General features: G+C 41.6%; 1 protein-coding gene across 1 annotated transcript in view; it reads right to left on the bottom strand.

The window, feature by feature from the left end:
- Positions 1–24601, bottom strand: part of FERMT1 (fermitin family member 1) — a 46420-nt gene that overhangs the window by 10107 nt on the left and 11712 nt on the right. The window contains exons 3-11 of the mRNA XM_017523975.2: positions 23635–23871; positions 20494–20596; positions 11320–11427; positions 10675–10806; positions 8708–8757; positions 4934–5058; positions 3787–3893; positions 1084–1305; positions 379–506 (exon numbers count right to left, since the gene is read on the bottom strand). Of these exons, the coding sequence (XP_017379464.2) occupies positions 379–506; positions 1084–1305; positions 3787–3893; positions 4934–5058; positions 8708–8757; positions 10675–10806; positions 11320–11427; positions 20494–20596; positions 23635–23871 (1212 nt within the window). The remainder of the gene's footprint in view (positions 1–378; positions 507–1083; positions 1306–3786; positions 3894–4933; positions 5059–8707; positions 8758–10674; positions 10807–11319; positions 11428–20493; positions 20597–23634; positions 23872–24601) is intronic.

The raw sequence follows: 24601 nt of genomic DNA, 5'->3' as shown, positions 1-24601 counted from the left end.
CCTTCCTTCCTTCCTTCCTTCCTTCCTTCCTTCCTTCTTTCCTTCCTTTTTGAGATGGAATCTCACTCTGTTGCCCAGGCTGGAGTGCAGTGTCGCTATCTTAGCTCACTGCAACCTCTGCCTTCCGGGGTCAAGAGATTATCCTGCCTCAGCCTCCTGAGTAGCTGGGACTACAGGCATGCACCACCAAGCCCGGCTAATTTTTGTATTTTCAGTAGAGATAGGGTTTCACTGTGTTGGCCAGGCTAGTCTCAAAATCCGTGATCCTCCTGCTTCAGCCTCCCAAAGTGCTGGGATTACAAGCGTGAGCCACCGCGCCTGGCCCGCTCTTTTTCTACAAGATACAACAATCATCAGGAGAAGCAAGAAAAAGATCACCCAACACATAAACTTCTAAAGTTGGCAGCACTGGAGAGCTCTGGGGTCTCTCTTTCTGAGGTCTGTGGAGTGTCCACAGACAACCGTTCTACATGAATCAGCTCATCTGCACAACTTTTAACCAACTCCTATAGAAGCATAATTTTAATTATTAATTTGTGAGAACTAAATAATTAAGTTCAATCTGGGAATACCTACATGTTCAGTCAGCAGTACAGTCACCTCTAACAAAATTAATAATTTCATAACATCATTTAATATTCAGGACATAGTCAAATTTCACCATCAGCTGATTTTTTCATGATAATACTCTTAATCAGATGGAATTACTCCCCACCCCCCTTTTTTTTGAGACAGAGTCTTGCTCTGTCGCCCAGGTTGGAGTGCAGTGGTTCAATCTCAGCTCACTGCTGCCTCTACCTTCTGGGCTCAAGCAATTCTCCTGCCTTAGCCTCCCAAGTAGCTGGGATTACAGGCATGTGCCACCACATCCGACAAATTTTTGTATTTTTAGTAGAGAAGGGATTTCACCATGTTGGCCAGGTTGGTCTTGAGCTCCTGATCTCAAGTGATCCACCCACCTTGGCCTCCCAAATTGCTGGGATTACAGGCATGAGCCACCATGCCCAGCCAGAAATCTTCCTTTTATTTTTGTTTGCATAAAGAATTTACTACAAACAACTGCCCTAACAAGATTAACAGTACCTGTTTAGATTTGTGTTTTTTTGCACACCGTGGTGATACAAAACATTCTGGGTTCACATCCATGTTTTCGAGACTGGAAGTCAGCTGAGACGCGGAGTTCCTGTTTTTCATCCTCAGAAATGAAAGGATGTTGAGGACCTCTGGCTGGTAGGAGCTGTCTGCCATGGTTTTGCCCTTCGATGCCAACGTGCAGGCAGCCATCCACTGGGCATATTGATTCTCCTGCAGCAAACACCAGAAGGCTGAGAAGCAAGCTCAAGTGCAAAGCCCCCTGCTGCTCAAGGAGGGAGAGTTGGGCTTTCTTCCCATTACAGTGCAAAACCATCACCTTCCCAGCAAGATGTGAAGTGGCACATATTCAGAGTGGCTGCTCGTCACCTAATGTAAACCTGACAGTAGCTTTTGAGTCCTGTGTTGAGTTTCTAGATGCTAAGGAGCTAGAGGATAGGAATGTCAACTTTGATAAATTGCATGCAGGGAATTTTGCATTTAAAGACCATCCAAGGGCCAGGTGCAGTGGTTCATGCCTGTAATCCCAGGACTTTGGGAGACTGAGACGGGTGGATTGCTTGAGGTCAGGAGTTCGAGACCAGCCTGGCCAACATGGCGAAACCCTGTCTCTACTAAAAATACAAAAATTAGCTGTGCATGGGGACAGATGCCTGTAATCCCAGCTACTTGTGAGGCTGAGGCAGGAGAATCCTTTGAACCTGGGAAGCGGAGGTTGCAGTGAGCTGAGATTGTGCCAATGCACCCGAGCCCAGGAGACAGAACAATACTTGGTCTCAAAAAAAAAAAAGGTGGGGCACAGTAGCTCACACCTGCAATTCCAGTACTTTGGGAGGCTGAGACAGGCGGATCACGAGGTCAGGAGATCAAGACCATCCTGGCTAATACAGTAACCTTGTCTCTACTAAAAAATATGAAAAATTAGCTGGGCATGGTGGCGGGCTCCCATAGTCCCAGCTACTTGGGAGGCTGAGGCAGGAGAATCGCTTGAACCCAAGAGGCAAAGGTTGCAGTGAGCCAAGATTCCACCAGTGCACTCCAGCCTGGGTAACGGGAGTGATACTTGGTCTCAAAAAAAAAAAAAAAAAAAAAAAAAAAAAAAAGATGATCCAAGGACACAATGAAGTGCCATGAGGCACAGATAGGTGAAACCCCAAACAATCAGAGCACTTTCCTTGATACATATTTCCATTTCTATATCACATCTGATCTCTATGAGAAAAGAAAATGATGAAAAAAAACTAGCCGATTTCCTATATTATTTGCACCCTGGACTATCCTTAGTAAAGACTCTAAGGTAGCAATCATGGCCATTATGGGACCTTAACAAGTCAGTGATGGCTTCTATTGTTGTTTAATGTCTGTGCTCATTTCTGACTTCAGAGAGTGAACAGGAGTGGTCCTCAGAAGCACAGGGGATGCAGTTAAAGAGGGGCAACAGTGGGTGAGGAACATTGAATTCACTGCCCCTGATATGGTTTGGCTCTGTGTCCCCACCCAAATCTCATGTTGAAATGTAATTCCCAGTGCTGGGGAGGGATCTGGTAGAAAGTGATTGGATTATGGGGGCGGATTTACCCCTTGCTGTTCTCCTGATACTGAGTGAGTTCTCATGAGATTTGATAATTTAAAAGTGTGTGGCACTTCCCCCTTCACACTCTCCCTCTCTTGTCACAATGTGAAGATGTGCTTGCTTCCCCTTCTCCTTCCACTAAGATTGTAAGTTTCCTGAGGCCTCCCCAACCATGCCTCCCGTACAGCCTGTGGAACTAGGAGTCAATTAAACCTCTTTTTTCTCCCAGTCTCAGGTAGTTCTTTATAGCAATGTGAGAATGGACTAATATACCCCCTTACCCCCATCCACACCCTTCTCCATATAACTTTACAGTTCCTCCCACCAGGGACAGTGAAATTCCCATCCGTTGACTGCAGGCTGAGTCATGTCATCTGCTTTGGCCAATGGAATGTGGGTGGAAGTAACAATGTGCCAACTTTAAGCCTAAGCTTTAGGAGCTGCACTATTGCCATGTGCCCTCTCACATTTCTTCCTTCACCAAGAGGAGACCTCCCCCAGGCATTCTGGGACCCAGAATAAATAAAATCAGCTTAATCAGAGGCACAGTCCAGCTAAACCTGTGTCTCCAGACCCAAATGACTAGCTGACACCATCCTGGATCATCCAGTCCCCAGACTACCTTTCAGCACATCTTTCAGAAAACAATGTTTATTGTTTTTATTTTTTTGGGTGGGACAGAGTCTTGCTCTGCCACTCAGGCTGGAGTGTACTGGCACTATCTCAGCTCACTGCAAACTCCACATCCCCGGTTCAAGTGATTCTCCTGCCTCAGCCTCCCAAGTAGCTGGGATTATAGGCACCTGCCATCACATCTAGCTAATTTTTGTATTTTCAGTAGAGACGGGGTTTCACCATGTTGACCAGGCTAGTGTCGAATTTCTGACCTCAGGTGATCCTCACACCTTGGCCTCCCAAAGTGCTGGGGTTACAGGTGTGAGCCACTGCATGGCGAATGTTTATGGTTGAATGTCATTATGATTTTGTTACATTGTGATTGTCTGTTACAAAGCAATAGCTGACTGACACAATAGTGCTCTAAATCTGTGAAAACATTTTTAGGTTTTGTTCTTACTCTTAGTAAAGGTGAAGCGACTTAACAGTTTTGGGGTTTTACTCACATGGTCACATCTCAAATACATTTCATTCATACCATCGGCCACAGGAATTAGTAACTTGATTCCAAATTTTCTCCCTGCTACATTTACATCTGGCACAACTTCACAGCCTGAAGCATAAAGATCAGGGACAAAACCGAGTTCTGAAGCATCTGTTAGATAAATATCAGGTGTGTATCTAAAATAAAGACTTTGAATATAAGCCCCTTAGATTTGGTTTTGAAAAATGGAGGTCTAAGCTGATAACATTAATTAATGGATAACTAGATAAGACTTAGGAACAATTAACACAGACAAAGAAAAATACTTTTATGGTTTTATTAAATCAAAAAGTCAATTTAATTCATCTTCAGGTTAATGTTGGCTCTCCAAACGCACAGAAAAAATTATAACTATGAACTTTAAAATAAATCAAAGCAGAAGGAAATCTCTGTCACAATAATGAGAGTTGCGTGTACTGGTTAATTAAATATTTCAATTAATCGATAGTTATCAGGACACTCACAGTGACCTTCAGAAATTAGAATAGGCATTAAAGTAACACTGAATTAAGTATAACTGTTCTGGAATACAGAAAACTTTTCAGGATCTTACAGCACCTAATATCCTACACTCTTGGACATGAATAAACTCTGGACACACTGAGAAAGACGGAAGAGCAGAATGCAAATAAACATGTTTACTAGACCACATTCAAGGCCCATGCTCTGAAGTGCACCTGCAGCCAGGGTGTCATTTGGAGAAAAAACAGTGACACAGGTATGGTGGTTCCTCTAGAAGTAAACTGCTTCGTTGTGTAGGAACCCTGCCTTTAATCTGCGACCTGGCTTTTTTATCACCCAGGCTGGAGAGCAGTGGGGTGATCTCAGTTCACTGCAACCTCTGCCTCTTGGGTTCAAGTGATTCTCCTGCCTCATTCTCCCAAGTAGCTGGGACTACAGGTGTGTGCCACCATACTTGGCTAATTTCTGTATTTTCAGTAGAGACGGGGCTCCACCATGTTGACCAGGCTGATCTTGAACTCTTGACCTCAGCTTATCTGCCTACCTTGGCCTCCCAGAGTGCCGGGATTACAGGTTTGAGCCACTGCGTCTGGCCTGTTTCCTGACTTATGATGAACCACAGCAAGATGTAAGTAGGGTACTCTTACCTCTAAGATTTAGTTTTTCTACTGGTTCTCCTTGTTCAAGTTCCTTATTTTTAAAATAGGCTATGGATGTGTCTTTAAAGACAAACCAATACTGTTTGAAAGCTTTTAGTAGTAACTTCTTGGGCCTGCAAATTAAAGGAGAGTAAACATTTAAATCACCATCCAGAAATGTAGCACATACTGCAGATTTCAAGCAGATCAGATGCTCTAGATGCCCTGTCAAACAAAACACACTTCGTTTTTTCAAAAACGATTTTCAAATTGCTAATTTCTAAACACTGGACATGAAGTGCTGATATGAGATGTAGATTTTAACACCAAGGTTCCACCTGGGGCCACAACTGGCTCTGCTACTGTCTGCATGCGTGCCCTGGGAAAGATCCTATACTCAGCTGGGTTGCATGCACTGCCTCTGTGTGCTGGGGACAGCCGTTATCTGGGAACTCAGGGCTTTTGTGAGGATAGAATGAGGTCATTTACATGAAGAGCTTATCACAGTGCCTGACACAACTGAAGTGCTAAATTGTGATGGTGTATGTGAGAAACCTATGCGAATCTGGTGACATCTGGAATCTCAGCATACTTCTTGCATTTGAAAAAGGTGTCGATATGGACAGCCCAAGCTTCAAGTTATCAGACATACAAGTCAGATATAAACATGAGCAGCATTTTCTGTAGTTTCTTCTTGGCTTTTAAGAGAAACTATAAGAGAATTCTCAGTGAGCCAGGGAAATCAGCGAATCTACAGCTGGTCAATATAGACTCTACTGTTACTAAAAACTATTCTGAGGGAAGATATCCAACAGTGGTACTGGTATCTGTTGGGGACAGAAAACCTTATACCATGGACTACACAAGGTTGGTGGTGCCAATGGTAAGCCTAAAGTTTGGGTCATTCAAAATAGGAAACCTGAGAATGAGCTAGTGGGTAGGACAGGGATCAGAGATAGGTAGAGAAATGAAATTATTAGTACTGGTTCTGTGGAAGCATCCCGGCCTTGGGGACGATCAGAATATCTCATGCAAGAGGGGTGGAATTCTGCATCAAGAATGGGAGAAGAAAGGAACCTTGGTGTTAACACCATTCATATGTAGTTCAGGCCAGTTTTTTTTAACATGTCAGTACTAGTCTTTCCTTAGCTAAAAATGTATTATCCTTTACAAAAAGATAAGAGAAAAGGTGGACATTAAAAAAAGGTATATGCTGGGTACGGTGCCATAATCTCAGCACTTTGGGAGGCTGAAGTGAGAGAACTGCCTGAGGCCAGGAGTTCAGGACCAGCCTGGGCAACATAACAAGATCCCACCTCTACAAAAAAAGAAAAACTAGCCAGGCATGGTGGTGTGTCTATAGTCCCAGCTACGTGAGAGGATTGCTTAAGTCTGGGCAGTTGAGGCTGCAGTGAGCTATGATCACACTAAGTGACAGAGTGAGGACTCGTTTCTAAAAGATAAATAAATGAAATTAAAAACCCAAGAATTCCACCCCCCCAGAATATTATAGAAGAATATTACATACAAGTTATACAAATAAATTTGAAAAACATTATATGAAGTTAACATTTCCAGGATTAAGAAAAAACACTGTATTAAAGTAGTATTTATTTGCTGGGTGCGGTGGCTCACGCCTGTAATCCCAGCACTTTGGGAGGCCATCATGGGCAGATCACTTGAACTCAGGAGTTCGAGACCAATCTGGCCAACATGATGAAACCCCAGCTCTACTAAAACTACAAAAATTAGCCAGCTGTGGTGGTGCACACCTGTAATCCCAGCTCCCCAGGAGGCTGAGGCAAGAGGATCACTTTAACCGGGAGGTGGAGGCTGCCGCAAGCTGAGATCAGGCGACTGCACTTCAGTCTGTATGACAGAGCAAGACTCCATCTTAAAAAAAAAAAAAGAGCTATCTTAACTATAGCCCTCGACAAGATAAATACAAGTTTTTTGTTTGTTGTTTGTTTGTTTTGAGATAGAGTCTTGCTCTGTCACTCAGGCCAGAATGCAGTGGCATGATCTTGGCTCACTGCAGCACCCGCCTCCCAGGTTCAAGCGATCCTTGTGCCTCAGCCTCCTGGGTAGCTGGGATTACAGGTGTGCCCCATCATGGCCAGCTAAGTTTTGTATTTTTAGTAGAGTTGGGGTTTCACCATGTTGGCCAGACTTGTCTCGAACTCCTGAGCTCAAGCGATCCGCCTACCTTGGCCTCCCAAAGTTCTGGTATTAAAGGTGTGAGCCTCCACACGCAGGCAGTTCTAAGGAACATATTTAGAAGGTTGTTTTTCTGATGCTCAGATTCTCCAAAATGAATAGTATTTTGAGAATAATAAAGATACAACCTTTATAGGAAGGCTACAGTCACCATTTGGTTTGTGAAGGGCTGGATTTGTCCTCTACAGAGAATGTGGTAACTCATTTTTTTGTAGAACAATTATGAATACTTTATTAAGATGTATTTGTGGATTCAAATTGTTACTTTTTTTGAAGCTCTGACTATAACAAAATGAGGGAAATGTGGTTACAACCATTTATGCCATGGAAGTTAAATGAATGACCCTGGCTGGGCGTGGTGGCTCACGCCTATAATCCCAGCACTTTGGGAGGCCAAAGTGTGTGGATCACCTGAGTTCAGGAGTTCAAAACCAGCTTGGCCAGCATGAAACTCCCTCTCTATAAAAATACTAAAATTAGCTGGGCATGATGGTGGGTGCCTATAATCCCAACTACTCAAGAGGCTAGGCGGGAGAATAGCTCATTCCTGGGAGGTGGAGGTTACGGTGAGCTGAGATCATGCCATTGCACTCCAGCCTGGGCGACAGAGTGAGACTCTGTCTCAAAAAAAAAAAAAAAAAAAAAAGAATGACCCTATTGTTTGTGACCACATCCTACAATCACAGTAAAAGAAACCCAAAACCAAACCTGTAGAAACCTAGTGACAAATATTGTTACCTTTGGATGCTTTTCATTTATATCTGCTTCATTGTTCATTCTTTCCAAGTCTTTCTTTGCATCCTGTGCTATCAAAAGCAGCTTATGTTTCCTTTAAAGCCACCGCCCCAGTGAAGTGCCAGTTGGTTAAGAAAAGTCAACAAACCATAAAGTGAAATAAGGAACTGATAGGAATTCAAAGAGCCTTGTTTCTTTCATCCTAACACACCCTGGCACCATCGCAGAGGCGGCAGTCCATTTTTTCCACGAAAAAAACTTCTCTGCCTTTGTAGCAGTTTCAGGTCGACCTGAGGTGATGGGGGAGTTTATCAGAAGCACTTAAACAGGTAGATAAACTAAGGTGACTACTCTCTGTAAGCCAAGGATCAAAGTTCTAGAGAGAAATGGCTTTTAAACTATAAAAGAGCCTTCAAATGGTATCAGAGTACTTAGCCTCCCAGATGGATCCTCTTAGAATCTTTAGTAAGGCAGATGTGTTTATTATCACTGATGATGGCCAGGTTCATGCTGCCATTCACTGAGCATGTACTATGAGTCAGGTACCATGCTTAATGCTTCATATGCATTATTTCATTGAATCCTCCTGACAAACCCAAGAGGAGGCATATTCTCATTTTATAGATTGGAAAATGGAGGCTCAGAGACATAATATATTGCCCAAAGTCACCAAGAGCTAGTATTCAACCCACTGTCTGTCTGATGGCAAAGCCCACACTTTCACCGTTGAACCATGAACCTGCCTCAGGGACATACAATTTAAACTCCTGCGCTCTTTATCTTCAAGGCTTTGTTACGAGTAACTCCTTTTCCCCATTAAAGGTTACTTACCTAAATAATTTGAGATTATCTGCAAGTGTAGGGATATCAGTAATGTCCTCCTAAGAAAAAACAGATAACGTTTCAAAAGCAGGAACTTTGTAAGTGATGCTGACATTCAGCCTGGACTGTCCAATTGGGCAGTCACTTGCTGCAAGTGGCTATTTAATGAATTAATTCAAATTAAATTAAATGAAAAACTCAGTTCTTCAGTTACACTCGCCATATTTCCAATAGTTAGCTGGGCGTGGGAATAGGAGGGTCAGAAAAAGAACGAGGACCTATTGAGGTCCTCGAGGTGGCTGGCAAAGTTCTATTTCTTGATTTCGGTGGTGACTTGAGTGACAATTTAATACTAACTTGTTAAGCTGTACACATAGGTATTTTTCACTTTTCTGTTTGTGTCATAGATGACAAAAATGAAAAACAAGAGATGAAAAAAATAAAAAAATGGATCAAGTACTCCCTGTAACTGTCCTTCAAGTTAAAAATCTGAATTAGAAATGAATACTTTTATATGCAAACAAAAGATTTTATAATTTTTACATTAGAGTGGGGAGCTTCTGCTACACCCAGGTCACTGATTAAACTCTCAAAGTGAACCTGGTTCGAAGTTCATTCTGCAATGTAGGTTGGTACCTACATTTTCCAACTGAAAAGCCTATTGTTAGAGTCACATAAAAATATTAAGGGAGGAAGAAAATAACTTTTTATTTGTTCTAAGAAGAATTACATGCCTGTTATATTTATTCAGCGGAGAAAGTAGACAACAGAGAACTCCAAGTTCATGGGGCTTACGTGTTTTATGAACATGAGACAAGGCCCTGCATCTCTATAGAATCTTGGCATTTAGCTTGCATTAAGTATTTGCTCCTGAAGGAGACCAATTTCTTATTTTAGGACATTTAACGATAAGAGAACACACTGAATGCAGAAGAATGGAGTAACTCATTCTAATCCACAATTACTGTTTACATCCAATATGGTGGACCCACCTCTCTGATTCAATGTGATTAATAATTATCCTCATGACCAATGTTAAACAAAAGGGTGGCACCTCAGGAGTGAATTAAATAGGAGGGACATTTCAGTTATAAAGCTGACATTCACCTTTCATGGGTAAGGAGCAAGATATGACAAAATCATTTCATTTCTTTATGTTTTATTGGAGGGTTTTTGTTTATCTCCTGAAGTCAAAAGCATTCAGAAACTTTTTACAATGTCCCAGAAAAAAGGCCACGACTTCTGTCAAGCTTGTCTAGTTGAAATGGATGACAAAGTAAATAGAAATAAGGTTTTTATCTGTAAAGAATTTTCTTGGCCGGTCACAGTGGCTCATGCCTGTAATCCCAACACTTTGGGAGGCTGAGGTGGGAGAGTCACTTGAGCCCTGGATTTAGAGACGAGCCTGGCAACATGACACAACATTGTCTCTACAAAAAATACAACAATTGGCCAGGCACAGTGGTGTGTGCCTATAGTCCCAGCTGCTCAGGAGGCTGAGATGGGAGGACTGCTTGAGCCCAGGAGGCTGAGGCTGCAGTGAGCCTTGATTACACCACTGCACTTCAGCTTGTCTCAGAAAAAAAGAAACAATTTTCTCTATTCTAGTCTCGCAGCTGCCCCATGCAATAGACAGGATGGTATTTTCTAGACTTAAGTTGAGGGACCAATTCCACATTCCATGCTAGTGAAGTGGAGCCCTCAGCAGTGGCTCCCTACTGTGCCAACTTATCCCTAGGAAGAACACAAAAGTATTGTCATTAGTAGAAATGAAAATATAGTCCCTTACAGAGCTAAGCTGAGAAAAGTTAGTTAGTTCTTGCTAGGTTGAAGCTTGTTAGGTGAAGAGCATCTTTTTTTTTTTTTTTCAAAATCAGATGACATATTCTCTTACTTCTAATAAATAAAGGTTCATTTATACTTGTCAATCAGTTAGAAGAAAGCCACAATTCTGGGTGATCAGAAAAAGTGCATACCAAAGGGCTGTCTGCTCTTCCACCTTCTAGGGTTACTTCCAAATTAGAAAGCGCTGCTTCTATTTCATCAACCTCGGACTCGCTTGTAAAATCCTGTATTTCAGCAGACAATGACAGTTTGCTAATGTGGTACTAAAATGAAAGCAGAGGTTTTAGAAATGTCACAAACAGAAATGTTACAAAACATTATAAAATGAAGCCATTAGCCATTTTTTTCTTTGAGGACTATTCCCTTGGAATACTGAACATCTCCTGAAAGGAGGTCTCCTTCCCATGCAGGGAAAATGATATTTTAACCTGATAATTCTGAGGTTCATGGTTAGTCATGTTCACAAGCAGTTCTTTCTCATCACTGATTGTGCTTACTGTAGGGAAGAGATAATAATTGCAAGACTAGTGTCTTATATAGGATGTGAGCGTGTGTGGAGGATTATGAGGAGCATTTTAAATTAAAAATTTGTTCTTGTCTGAAGGAGAAAGCAAGAAAAAAAGTACAATAAAAAGTACAAAAAAATTGCTCCCCTTATTTTCGCTATTTCTTCAAAGAATAATACATTAAAAAAACTAGTATGAAGCATATGAAACTTTAAGCAGAACAAACTTGGTTTGTCACCTTCCAGGGAAAAGGTACTGAAGTTCCCATACCTGTAGAGCTGCAAAGATCAACATTTCTTCCTCTGTGCAATCAATTTCTTCTAAGAGAATGGCCCACCTGGCTTGTTCATAGAGTTGGTTTATTCGGACAGCATCATACTGAGACAAAAACAGAGGTATGTGTGTAGTGAGATATATTTATATCCTACAATACAAAAATTCTTAAAAAACTGAGGCCATTCTCTGTTAATCGGATGCAACAAACTTCAGTTCAGGTAACTGAAAGGAGTATTTCTATTGTGCCACTTCCTCAGCCCTCTTTCTTAAAGGGTCTTTTTTTTTTTTTTTTTTTACAGGGTCTCCTCACTCTGTCACCTAGGCCGGAGTGCAGTGATGCAATCTCGGGTCACTGCAACCTCCGCCTCCTGGCAATTTTTGTGCCCTAGCTTCCCAAGTAGCTGGGACTACAGGTGTGCATCACCACACCTGGCTAATGTTTATATTTTTTGTACAGACAGGTTTTCACCATGTTGCCTAGGCTGGTCTTGAACTCCTGTGCTCAAACGATCCACTCACCTCAACCTCCCAAAGTGCTGGGTTTACAGGCGTGAGCCACTTACTGTGCCTGGCCTCTCCAGCCCATTTTACTTCTAAATTCAGAACTAACTTTCTTCAAATATTTTCCATAGCTGCTGCTGCTTCCTCACAACCCAACTTTGATTCCATTATCCTCTTTTTTTTTTATTACTACATATTGGTAGTAAATAGATAGTAAAAATGGTTTACATAATAGGAGAAACACCTAATGTAGATGATGGGGTGATATATGCAGCAAACCACCATGGCTCATGCATATCTATGTAACCTGCACATTCTACACATGTACCCCAGAACTTAAAGTATAATTTAAAAAAACCAGTGTAATAGAATGGATCCCCAAGCTGATCTGCAAGTTCAGTATAATCCCAAGCAGAATATGACAGGAATTTTTAAATGAAACTTTATACAAGCCAATTCTCAAGTTAAGTTGGAAGACACAATGTTCAAATATTGCCAAGAAACTGAAAATGAACAATGTTGAGTAAAGCACTTGTTCTCCCAGACATTAAAACCTATTATAAAGCTGCAATAATTAAAATGGTATGGTACGTTGATAAAGTGTCAATAAAGACTTATTTAGAAACAGACTTATATATGTATATAAATTTAATATAAAACATTAAATTTTATATAAAATATAAAATATTTATTTTATATTAAAATATAAAACTAACATTTTATATCAGCAGGGGAAGAAATAATTCAATACTATAAACAGTGTTAAAAATGCCTAGCCTCTTAGGGAACAAAAGTCAAAACAAAAAAATAACTTTACGCTATCCAAAAATATAAATTACAGATGGATTAAATAATTTAAACATATAAAACCACAATCAGAAACTACTTCACACCTACTAGAAGGGCTCTTATCTAAAAGACAGGTAATAACCAGTGTTGGTGAGGATGTGGAGAAATTGGAACCCTTGTGCACAGCTAGGTGTAAAATGATGCAGCCTCTGTAGAAAAGTTTGTCAGTTCTTTAAAAAGTTAAACATAGAATAGGATCCAGCAGCCAGGCGCAGTGGCTCACGTCTGTAATCCCAACACTTTGGGAGGCTGAGGTGGAGTCACCTGAGGTCAGGAGTTTGAGACCAGACTGACCAATATGGTGAAACCCCATCTTTAAAAAAAAAAAAGAAAAGGAATAGGATCCAGCAATCCTACTCTGAGATGTATACCCAAACAAACAGAAAGCAGCATCCAAACACTACTTGTACAACAATGTTTACGGCAACAATATTCATAATAGCCAAAAGGTAGAAAGAGCACAGATGTCCATCAACAGCTGAATGGATAAATAAAATGTGCTGTATACATACAATAGAACATTATTCAGCCTTAAAAAAGAATGGAATTCTGGCTGGGCGTGGTGGCTCACACTTGTAATCCCAGCACTTTGGGAAGCAGAAGTGGGCAGATGACTTGAGGTCACAAGTTTGAGACAAGCTTGGCCAACAAGGTGAAACCCTATCTCTACTAAAAATACAAAAATTAGCCGAGCATGGTGGCAGGCACATGTAATCTCAGCTACTCGGGAGTCTGAGGTGGGAGAATCACTTGAACCTGGGAGGCAGAGGTTGCAGTGAGCTGAGATTGCACCACTGCACTTCAGCCTGGGCAACAAGAGTGAGACTCTGTCTCAAAAACAAACAAACAAACAAACAAAAAAAGGAAATGAAATTCTGGTACATGATACAATGTGAATGAAGCTTGAAGATACTATACTAAGTGAAATAAGCCAAATACAAAAGCACAAATACTGTATGATTTCACTTATATGAACTATGTAGAATAGGCAAATTCACAGAGACAGAAAGTAGAATAGAGGTTACCAGGGACAAGGGAGAGGAGATCATGGAGATTTATTGTTTAATGGGCACAGAGTTTCTTTTTGGGATGCTTTGCAAATGGACAGTGGCCCAGCCTGGGCAACATATCAAGATAGCAAGACTCTTGTCTCTATTCTTTTAAAAAGTGGAGCATGCCAATAGTCCCAGCTACTTGGGAGGCTGAGGCAGGAGGATTGCTTAAGGCCAGGAATTCAAGACCAGCTCAGACAACATGAAGAGTCCCTGTTTCTACAAAAACAAAACAAAAAATTATCCAGGCATGGTGGCATGTTCACATTTGCGTCCTGATAAACTACAGTTTAGCCTTTCCTTTGATTATGTTTCAGTGGTTAAAAAAAGTGAGTCAGACTTATTTATACTGACATAAAAGATAGCCATGAAATATTATGAAGTAAAAAGAAGCAAGCTACAGAGCAAACAAAAGATCCTATTTATCTAGAGAACACAAAGTCTTGAAAATCTATTAAAAAATACGTTTGTAATATGTGAAAAATTTCTGCAAAGATGGTTGGTTACGAAGCTGTTAACCGTGGCTGCCTCTTAGGAGAATGGTCTGTTTTCCATTTTTACTCTAAATAATTTCTTTCTTATTATGTTTGATTTTTATTTTTAAAAATTTTATTTATTTATTTTAAGATGGAGTCTTACTCTGTTGCCCAGGCTGGCGTGCAATGGTGGTGTGATCTTGGCTCACTGCAACTTCTGCTGCCCAGGCTCAAGCAATTCTGCCTCAGCCTCCCAAGTAGCTGGGACTACAGGCGCCTGCCACCATACCTGGCTAATTTTTTGTATTTTCAATAGAGACGAGGTTTTGACATGTTGGCCAAGCTGGTTTCAAACTCCTGACCTCAAGTGATCTGCCCGCTTTGACCTCCCAAAATGCTGTGATTACAGGCGTAAGCCACGATGCCTGGCTGGAAGTGTTTTTAAAACTGTATTGGCGTGATGGTTACACATCTGTATAAATTGACCAAAAATCATTGTAGACCAAAACTTCGCCTAATGAGTGAATTTTATGTTATGTAAATTATAGTGCAATCAAAACATAACAACTAAAAAACCACATTCCAAAAAAACCATGCAGCCAATCTCTCCCCAAAAGACCCCTGCTGTAATTCAGTTTACAGATGGAATCTAAATAGTATGTGCAGCCACTGAAATTTGAATGGAATTAACACACCCTCATATCCAGTTTTATGTCAGTCAGTCACTCAGTCCCAGTGTTTACAATGCTAATACTGCAGGAGTCTCAGTGGGAAGTTAAGTTACTCTATAAGGCTTCTCTCAATGCAGTGAATAAAAACTTCAACAATTTAATAAAATCTTCCATACCTGAACATCCTAACACCCTGCTACATGCCAAATAAAACAATTCTTTGAAAGAACACGAATTAAATAAAAGTTACCTACATCTACAGAAAAACAGGGCCTGGGATAAGATGTCTTAACTAGCTATGAGATGAGCTCTTTCTCTTGCCAAATAACACAGGACTTTTGTGATGCATCCAGCAAAGCTCTGGAGTTTCCTCTCTGGAGGTCTGTTCCCATTTCTCCAGAGACAAGGCTGCATCACAAGGTTCCAGATCTTTCACAGGTCATTAACGGGTATCCTTATAGGACTCCCTCCACCCCACCTCCTGGCCCTTAGAACTCTTTCAATGGATTCTCCAGTGACTTAGAAACAAACTGTTTCCTTGGTGGGGTTGGCTACACATACCCTCTCCTTGGTCCTTTTCTTTGCATAATTGAAAATAGAGTGGGGTACAGTGGCTCAGGTCTGTTATCCAAGCATTTTGAAAGGCTGAGGCTGGAGGATCACTTGAGGTCAGGAGTTCGAGACCAGCCTGGCCAACATGGTGAAACCCCATCTCTACTAAAAATACAAAAATGAGCCAGGTGTGGTGGCGGGCGCCTGTAGTCCCAGATACTTTGGGAGACTGAGGCAGGAGAATTGCTTGAACCCAGGAGGCAGAGGTTGCAGTGAGCCCAAGAATGTGCCACTGCACCCCAGCCTGGGCAACAGAGTGAAACTGTGTCTCAAACAGAAAAAAAAAAAAAAAAAAAAGAAAAAAGAAGAAAAGAAAACAGAATCCCCAAGCTGGAAGCACATGGATTCTGCTGCCTCTCCACTCCTTGAATCCCTGTTTCTCCCTGTCTAGTTGGTTCAGTAAACCCTCCACCCTCCTCCATCATTCCACCGACCAACAATAAAAGCAAATAACAAAACGTCTCTATCATAGTTTTCCTGCTATTTCTTAAGAAGGGGCTACTATCTAATTACTTGAGATTCCCTATTAGCCCGGGAGCAGCTTTCAGTATCCTCAGGGCTCTTATTAAAACAGATGTGCTTTTCCTGTACTAAACACAAAATACTATAAACTATCAGAGTTATAAAATATGTGTTTTTTTAATTCACACATTCCGAACACATTTAAAAAGGGGCAAAAGAGTATATGATAAATGAATCCATTTATGAATGGACTCAAAAGGGACAAAAGAGTATTCAATTGAAAAGTCAGTCCCCCTCTCTACCTTGTCCCCCAGCAATGGTAGCCTCTCTGTGAGGTGTTTTGCATCTTTTAATAATATACCTGGAATCTGTTTCTATATCAAAAAAGAATAGATTCATTCTTTTTAAAAACAACATGGTGTGAATGTATCATAATGTATTTAACCAGTTCTCTAGCGATGGGCATTTAGGTGGTTTCCAGTCTTTTCCTAAAACAAATCATATAATAACCGTCTTTGTATACACACATGTCAGTTTGCATGTGTGAGTGTAACCGTGCTATAACTACCTAGGTAGGAGTGGATTGGCTGAATCAAAGCTATGCAGAATGACTGCCAAATTGCCTTCCATAAACTAATTGTACTTTGACCTACAAGCAGTATATGAGAGAGCCCATTTCCTGACACTCTTGCCAAGATAGTATGTGAAACTTTTTGATCTTTGCCACTATAAAGCATTGTAGTTCCTTTTCTATGAACAATATGTTTACATCCTTTGCCTACTAGGCTACTGGGTTGTTGGTCTTCTTATTATTGATTTTTAGGAGCTCTTTCCATATTAGAGAAATTAGTCTTTTGTTTGTAGTATGTGTTGTAAAGACTTTTACTTTGCTTATAGTGTTTTTCTGCCAGGTGTAAAATTTTCATTTTTTGAGTTTATTATTATTTTATTTATTTATTTTTTGAGACAGAGTTTTGCTCTTGTTGCCCAGGCTGTAGTGCGATGGTGCAATCTTGGCTCACTGCAACCTCTGCCTCCTGGGTTCAAGTGATTTCTCTGCCTTAGCCTCCCAAGTAGCTGGGATTACAGGTGCATACCACCACACCTGGTTAACTTTTGTATTTTTAGTAGAGATGGGCTTTCACTATCTTGGCCAAGCTGGTCTTGAACTTCTAACCTCAGTGATCTGCGCGATTCGGCCTCCCAAAGTGTTGCAATTACAGGCATGAGCCACTGTGCCCGGAGGAGTCTATTATTTTTGAAATGCTAAATTCTAGCATTTTATATATCTGAGATTTTAATCAGTACCTGTTACTAAGGACCTGTGGCCAGTATGCATCTCTCCTCTGAAAGCCAGAGCAGCTCCTTAGTCCTCACTGGAGATTTTAGTTCCTACTTGTAGGGTGCCTTGTAAATTTGCAGTGGCTTCATTGGTGCTCTCTCCTCTTCTTAGAGTTAATTATAGCTGCCATGAGAACACAAACTACATCTTTTTAATTTTTATTTTAGATGGAGTCTGTCTCTGTCGCCCAGGCTGGAGTGCAGTGGTGTGATCTGGACTCACCACAACCTCCGCCTCCCAGGTTCAAGCGATTCTCCTGCCTTAGCCTCCCGAGTAGCTGGGATTACAGGCATGCGCCACCATGCCCAGACATGGTTTCTCCATGTTGGTCAGTCTGGTTTCAAACTCTCAACCTCAGGTGATCCACCCGCCTTGGCCTCTCAAAGTGCTGAGATTACAAGCATGAGCCACTGTGCCTGGCCTACATCACAAATTTCTATATCCCCCTATATTTTTGCAGTGCAGAGTAGGAGTCCTAAACTTAATTTTATTTCTAATTTTAAGAGGGGAGGGAAGGGAGCACTGCCATAGGTAGTAAAGTGGCTGAGGATCACTGTGTGCCCCAAAGCCATGTCCCGCTATCCCGAGTCTTCCTGTCACCTTTGGGTTGACAGGTTCTGTGTGTGGCTGTCAGATTCAAATAGGTTTCACTTCTTAGGCTACGAAGAGGGAGCCCCTCACCAATTAAGCAAGCGGAGGCTGGAGGCCAAAGAGCCTGAGACAATAGCCCTTGTGACCCTCAGCTTCAGTGTCCTTGTCCCCTTCTGGAGTATGATTCATTTCCTTTCTTCTACTTTTTAGACAAATACATATTTAACCCTACTCCTCTATATTGATACCAATGATCTGCCATTATCTGGCTTATTTGACTGTGAAGTCACTTACATGTTCTTGACATTTTTTCAGGGGGTAGATGACTGAACTGCATTCTTTTTGGCTCAAGCTCAACTCTGAAGCAGGAGATTGAATGGGGGAGTCTCTTGGCAAAGAAACTGCTGGAAGGTTCCCCAAGGGCTGAGTGATCCTATCATCGATCAGGTGCCTAAAGTGGGAAAGCCTGACTCACAGCATGTGGGGTGGGGGGGCAAAGGAAGTACCAGATGTGGTCTCTGTCTCCAAGGACTTGGTTCTCTATTTGTAGAAAAAAAATCCAGACGTGGAGTGATTAGAGGCGTGAGTCCTGAAACTGTGCAGTCCTCAGCTGTGGCTCAGAGAAGGCAAAGTCCCATGTGACCAAAAGTAGAAAAAAGCTCCTTTCTGGAAAGAGTGGAACCTGAATGTGGTTTCAGTGCGGGGGTTCTGATCTGGGGTTCTTGGACTTGGGAGTTTGATTACCAGGTGGTCCACAAACTTCCATGAGGAAACACAACCTCTCCATTTGCATCGACTTCTAATGGAAATTTAGCATTTCCTCTCATGATGAGCACGAGCCATGAACCACAACACTGCAGAGTACTTGTCACTCTGTGACCACCAGAACCAAGACTTCTTCCCTTCTGTATGTCAGTTGTTGCTGCTGTCTTCAAGTAATGCTCACCTACCTCACTACTTTGAAATTATGGTAGTTACAACAACTGGCATCAGATCTTATTTGCTCAATTAACTACAAATATATTACTATATACATTTCGAAAAAGGGTTTGGTCACTACAGTTCATTATAACTGTTTTATTTTGTAATCCTATGTATCTTATTAATTGGAAAACATTATTTTAATATACAACAGTTTTGAGTTCTCAGTACCCAACTTAGTTCTTGGCCTACAGTAGTTGCTCAATAAATAAACATATAAACAAACAACAGATGGGGCACAGATTTGAAGACATAAGATGGGACCAAATTATTGACTTAGCAATTAGAAAATGCATGGGCATATTTTATTTATATGTTATCTATTTTCAGAAAAAAATGTAAGGCAGCTTATTAGAACAGACGTCATACAACAAGATAGCTTAAATTAAGAGTTAAGCAGGGAAAGACTAAAGTTGAGCCATGAACGAGGCTTAAAAATAAAATTAAAAAGTATGGCTTTGGTTTTAGCAGACAATGCAAAAACAAAAACGAAAACAAAAAAACGTGGACAGTTGCATAATTCACAGTACAGTTAAAAAAAAAAAAAACAAAGCCAAGCCAACTGTATAGGAGAAGAAGTACAGTAATTTCTCCTGAAGATTTTATTGAAGAAAAGCCAAAATCTGCCCTTTTGTCATGATTCACTTACGCATTCCAGATACAAGCTTGGTCCTTGGGATAAAAATCAAGGACTGAGCAGGAACCTCTCCTTAGAAATGACAAGGAACAAGGTTTGTTCTGAAGATGCCAGTTGGGGAAACAGTGGAAGCTGAGGTGAGCCTTTGCAGACCAGACCTGCAGTCAGAACCAAGGAGAAGAGGTAGAAGCACTGCCGTAGAGGAAAGGGTCTGTACAGAAAGGCTGACCAAAGCAAGGTCCCCAGGTGTCTGGCAGTAAATGGAAAAGAGCAACAACACAGAAAAAACAGCGATGGGAACACAGAACACAGTGACCCTGTGCGCTCAGAGGGGCAGTCATCCAGTTTACATCATTGACATCGGGCCATCGTACCGCTGACTCTCAGCTCTACAAGCCAGCGTATCAGGAACAAGGAAGAGGCAGAAGTTCAAAGGACTTACCTCACTCATTCGTTATTCTAATAGACTTTAGGTGGGAGATGTGCAGTGAAAATGGAGTTGATGACCATCTGGGTGACCCGCTGAGAAAAAGGGATTACATAGATGATCTGTTTCCCTCAATTCCAAAGAGTAGGCATTGAAGTGCGGAGTCCTGTGTGTACCATCATGTGGTCCTAGCTTGTTCACGGGAAGCTGCCTTTAACCCTGACCTCTGACAACTCCTTTCCTTCCTCAGCATTAAGAACTCCAGCTCTGTGAGCCGCTCTTGCCTTGTTTGACCATTCCTGCGAATGGAGAGGGGTGGTGCGTGGCCATGCTAGGCACTAAGATCCCTAGAGACTCCAGCTAACTCGGTAGCAGCTTACCGTGCTCAGTAGAAACCAAAGGATAAAAATTCACAGACCAGGGTCCATGTATCACTCTCACCCAACAGGGCTAAACAGGCGATCACACAAATAAATTCATCCTCATTTTCATAACCAAATGCCTCAACTTGATACTTCCATGCATTCATATTAAAAAGACAAAGGGAACAGAGAAAAAGTTTCTTACTTTAGGATTCAAGTCGAAGAAAGAGTAGTATTTAAATCGTAACAGCAGCTGCTCATCCTCGTGGATGCCTTGTTCCATAAGGGAGCGTGAGGAGTCCAGCCAACTAGAAAACGATAGTGTGAGTTTTAGAAGCCAATCAATTTTACTTCTATCCATTATATTATTATGTTATATATTATATATTACATATATATCCTTAAACAAAATCAGGGTCATACAGATTGAGTAGCCCTAATTTGAAAACCTGAAATGCTCCAAAATCTGACACTTTCTGAGCACTGACCTGATGCTCAAAAGAAATGCTCACTGAAGCGGTTTTTTCTTTTTCTTTTCTTTTTTTTTTTTTTGAGCCGTAGTCTTGCTCTGTCACCCAGGCCGGAGTGCAGTAGTGTGATGTTGGTTCACTGCAGCCTCCGCCTTCCGGGTTTAAGTGATTCTCCTGCCTCAGCTTCTTGAGTAGCTGGGACTACAGATGTGTGCCACCATGCCCAGCTAAGTTTTGCATTTTTAGTACAGAGGGGGTTTCTCCATGATGGCTAGTCAAGGCTAGTCTTGAACTCCTGACTTCAGGTGATCTGCCTGCCTTGGCCTCCCAAAGTGCTGGGATTATAGGCTGGGTCATTGCGTCCAGCCTCGCTGAAGCATTTTGAATTTCAGAATTTTGGATTGCGGATGCTCAGTGGTGAGTATAATGCAAATATCTCCAAATTCTGAAAAAATGTAAAAAAAAAATTCCCAAATCCAAAACACTTCTGGTCTCAAGCATTTTGGATAAGGGGTACTTAACCTGTATAACCAAAAACCAGTAAGCCTATAATAATAGCTTATATTTGCATTTTATCTTATAGTTTTGAAAGTGCTTTATAGATTTTTTTTCTCATGGATACTCTAAAGTAATCCAATAAAAAGGCCAGGGCAGTTCTCATTATCTCATCTTTGTAGACGAAGAGACACAGTCTGAATGACATTAGATCATTCTTAAAGGTCACAGGCCTTGGCTGGGTGTGGTGGCTCACGCCTGTAATCCCAGTGCTTTGGGAGGCCAAGGCGGGCAAATCACCTGAGGTCAGGAGTTCAAGACCAGCCTGGGCAACGTGCTGAAACCCTATCTCTACTAAAAATGCAAAAATCAGCCAGGCATGTGGCAACTGCCTGTAATCTCAGCTACTCGGGAGGCTGAGGTAGGCAGGAGAATCACTGGAACTCAGGAGGTGGAGGTTGCAGTGAGCCAAGATTGTGCCACTGCACTCCAGCCTGGACGACAGTGTCTCAAAAAAAAAAAAAAAAAAAAAAATGCTCAGGCCTGGTTATGGGGCCAGCTTGAGAATCCATATGTCCTGAGTGCCCACACCACTTCTCCTTTTACCAGATGGTTTGCCCCAATGCCAGCTCTGTGTTACTGTCTAGAACTTTCTGCAATGAGAGAAATATTTGTATCTGTGCTGTTCGATGCATTAGCCCCAGCTGAATGTGGCTGTTAGTGCCTCATTTTAATTTTAATTAATTAAAAATCCAATCCACATTTAAATATCCGCATGTGGCTAGGGGTTCCTGTACTACAATACAAGATGGAGTTCTAGAGTTGAGAAATAAAAATTGGGAAATGGCGAGGGGTGGAGGAATGGAGATTAAAAGTTAACAAAATAAGAGGGGAATGAGTGTCATTCAATACCACTGAATAACAATGACTTGAACTTCTGTTATGTTAGGCCCTGGTGGGCAAAGAGGATGACCAACATGAAATCACCATCCTAAAGGAGTTGACAGTCTGCTGGGGGAGACCAAGCCTCATAACAAAGGGACATTGTGACATTAGAGTGAGCAACGTGTCAGGACAGAGCTACAAGGAGGAGGGTGATCTTGAAGGTCATCCTTGAGCAGGAGACAGCATGTGGCTGGGCCTTAAAGGACAGGCAGGGACTGACCACTTGGTAAAGGGGTGTTATGTGTAAAATTTTTCTTTTTGGTGCCGCGGAGAAAAATTAGTATTGGCACCAAGGATTTTTTAGCAAAGCATTTTTTTTTTTTTTACTTCCCGCAGAAAGGGTACTCCTGTTAGCAATTTTGTCACAAGGGTACAACGAACAAAGGAAAGCAGACATATTTATTTTTTACGCATTTGGGGTTGCTTTTACTGCTGTGTTTGATTTCCATTGGCTGGAGCCAGACCTCACAATTTAAAACTTGATTGGCTAATAACTTGAAACTTTTTTAAACAGGTAAAAGCAATGGAAAGCAAAAAAAGGAAATCCAAATAAGGAAGGGGCAGAGGCTGCAGGCTGGGACATGCCTATGAGCACATCCAGCACAGACATTTCAGACATACAAGGACATAGAATGTACTACGTGCCTGTAAGCATGTCTAACGCTACATAGGACAGGGCTTTTAGCAAAAAGCAAGAAGGATTTTGAAGAAAGCATTTAAAACAAACTCTTATTCTTAACACTTGTACATTTTTTTTTTAAACACGAAAGGAAACTTTGAAGAGGAATTTTTCTACTTCCCACAAAGGGACTGGTCCTGCAGGTGACATAGTGACAGAAAGAGTGAGTGTGCACCTGGTGGCATGGGGTGGTAAGAGCACAGGAGGATGTGGAGACACTTGCTGGGGCCAGCTCTTCTAGGGAGTTGAATGCTGTTGACAAGTTTGACTTTACCTGGTAGGTAATAGGGAACAACGGAAATGGTAGCGTCAGAAATAGTCTGGGTATATTTTCTGAGACCATTTCAAACAGAGCTCAAGGACTTGCTCATTAGAATGCCTAAAATGAAGAGTAGGATTCTACAAAAGACAGTGTAAGCCTGGTGGGCCACCTGGGATCTCCCCCACTGACCCCTGGGGACAACACACTTATTAGCTCCCCTACATCCCATAAAATATGCTTTCCATATCTGCAGTGGCAAAGAATTGGTATTCAGAGATAGTAAATCTATTGTGTTACCCAAACCTGGGTTTAGACACACGTTAAATATACTGAAATGACCAAAGACTGAATTTTTCCCCTTTGATACTAAAATCAGCACTGACTTTTGCAAATAAAGTACAATCCCTAGGCCTACCAACTTGAAAATGAAACATGCCCCTACTCTTACTATGTCGGCACTAGCTCAGGGAGAAGTCAAAGGAGCCGTGTCCTTACCCTGCATTGAGCTTGGCTTTATCAATCAGAGACCGAGGCTGGTACATATCCGCAAGTGCTTCTGGGGACTGGGGGGGTTGGCTGAATGCAAGGATGCTGCAGTTTTGCTCCGTCAAAGGGCTGTCACTGAACCAAGTCATGGTGGATGATGCTGGTGTTCCACTGATGGGGTCATATATGGGGGTCATGGTTTTACTGTATAAACCAGGACTTGCTGCAAGGCAAGGGGAGCATGAACTATGATATGAGAATTCAGGGATAGAAATCTTCAGGAAAATATTAACATTACTTACACTAAAATGAGTTTTAACTTTAAATGTTGGCACCATTTAAAATAATACAAGTCAAGCTGGGCACTGTGGCCCACGTCTATAATCCTAGCTACTTGGGAGGCTAAGGTTGGAGGATTGCTTGAGCCTAGGAGTTTGAGACCAGCCAGGGAAACATAGCAAGACTTCACCTCAAAAAACAAAAAAAAAGGCCAGGCACGGTGGCTCATGCCTGTAATCTAGCACTTTGGGAGACTGAGGCAGGTGGATCACCTGAAGTCAGGAGTTCAAGGCTAGCCTGACCAACATGGAGAAACCCTGTCTCTACTAAAAATACAAAATTAGCCAGGCGTGGTGGCACATGCCTGTAATCCTAGCTACTCGGGAGACTAAGGCAGGAAAATCGCTTGAACTCAGGAAGGTGGAGGTTGTGGTGAGCCGAGATCATGCCATTGTACTCCAGCTTGGGCAACAAGAGTGAAACTCCATCTCAAAACCACACACACACATACACACACACAAAATAATAATATGGATCATGATGGTAGAGAGATTAGTAATAGACAAGTAATAGTCTTATCTGTACATTCAGCTCATCAAAAGCCTTGGAACTCAAATAAGCCTCCCAAAATCAACACAGACAAACATTGGGGACTATCTATTTTCTTTCTTTCTTTCTTTTTTTTTTTTTTTTTTTT

Source organism: Cebus imitator, unplaced genomic scaffold (assembly GCF_001604975.1).
Source record: "Cebus imitator isolate Cc_AM_T3 unplaced genomic scaffold, Cebus_imitator-1.0 Scaffold31, whole genome shotgun sequence".
Lineage (NCBI taxonomy): Eukaryota > Metazoa > Chordata > Mammalia > Primates > Cebidae > Cebus > Cebus imitator.
Note: the sequence above shows the minus strand (reverse complement) of the source record. Positions and strands in the feature narration are given on the sequence as shown.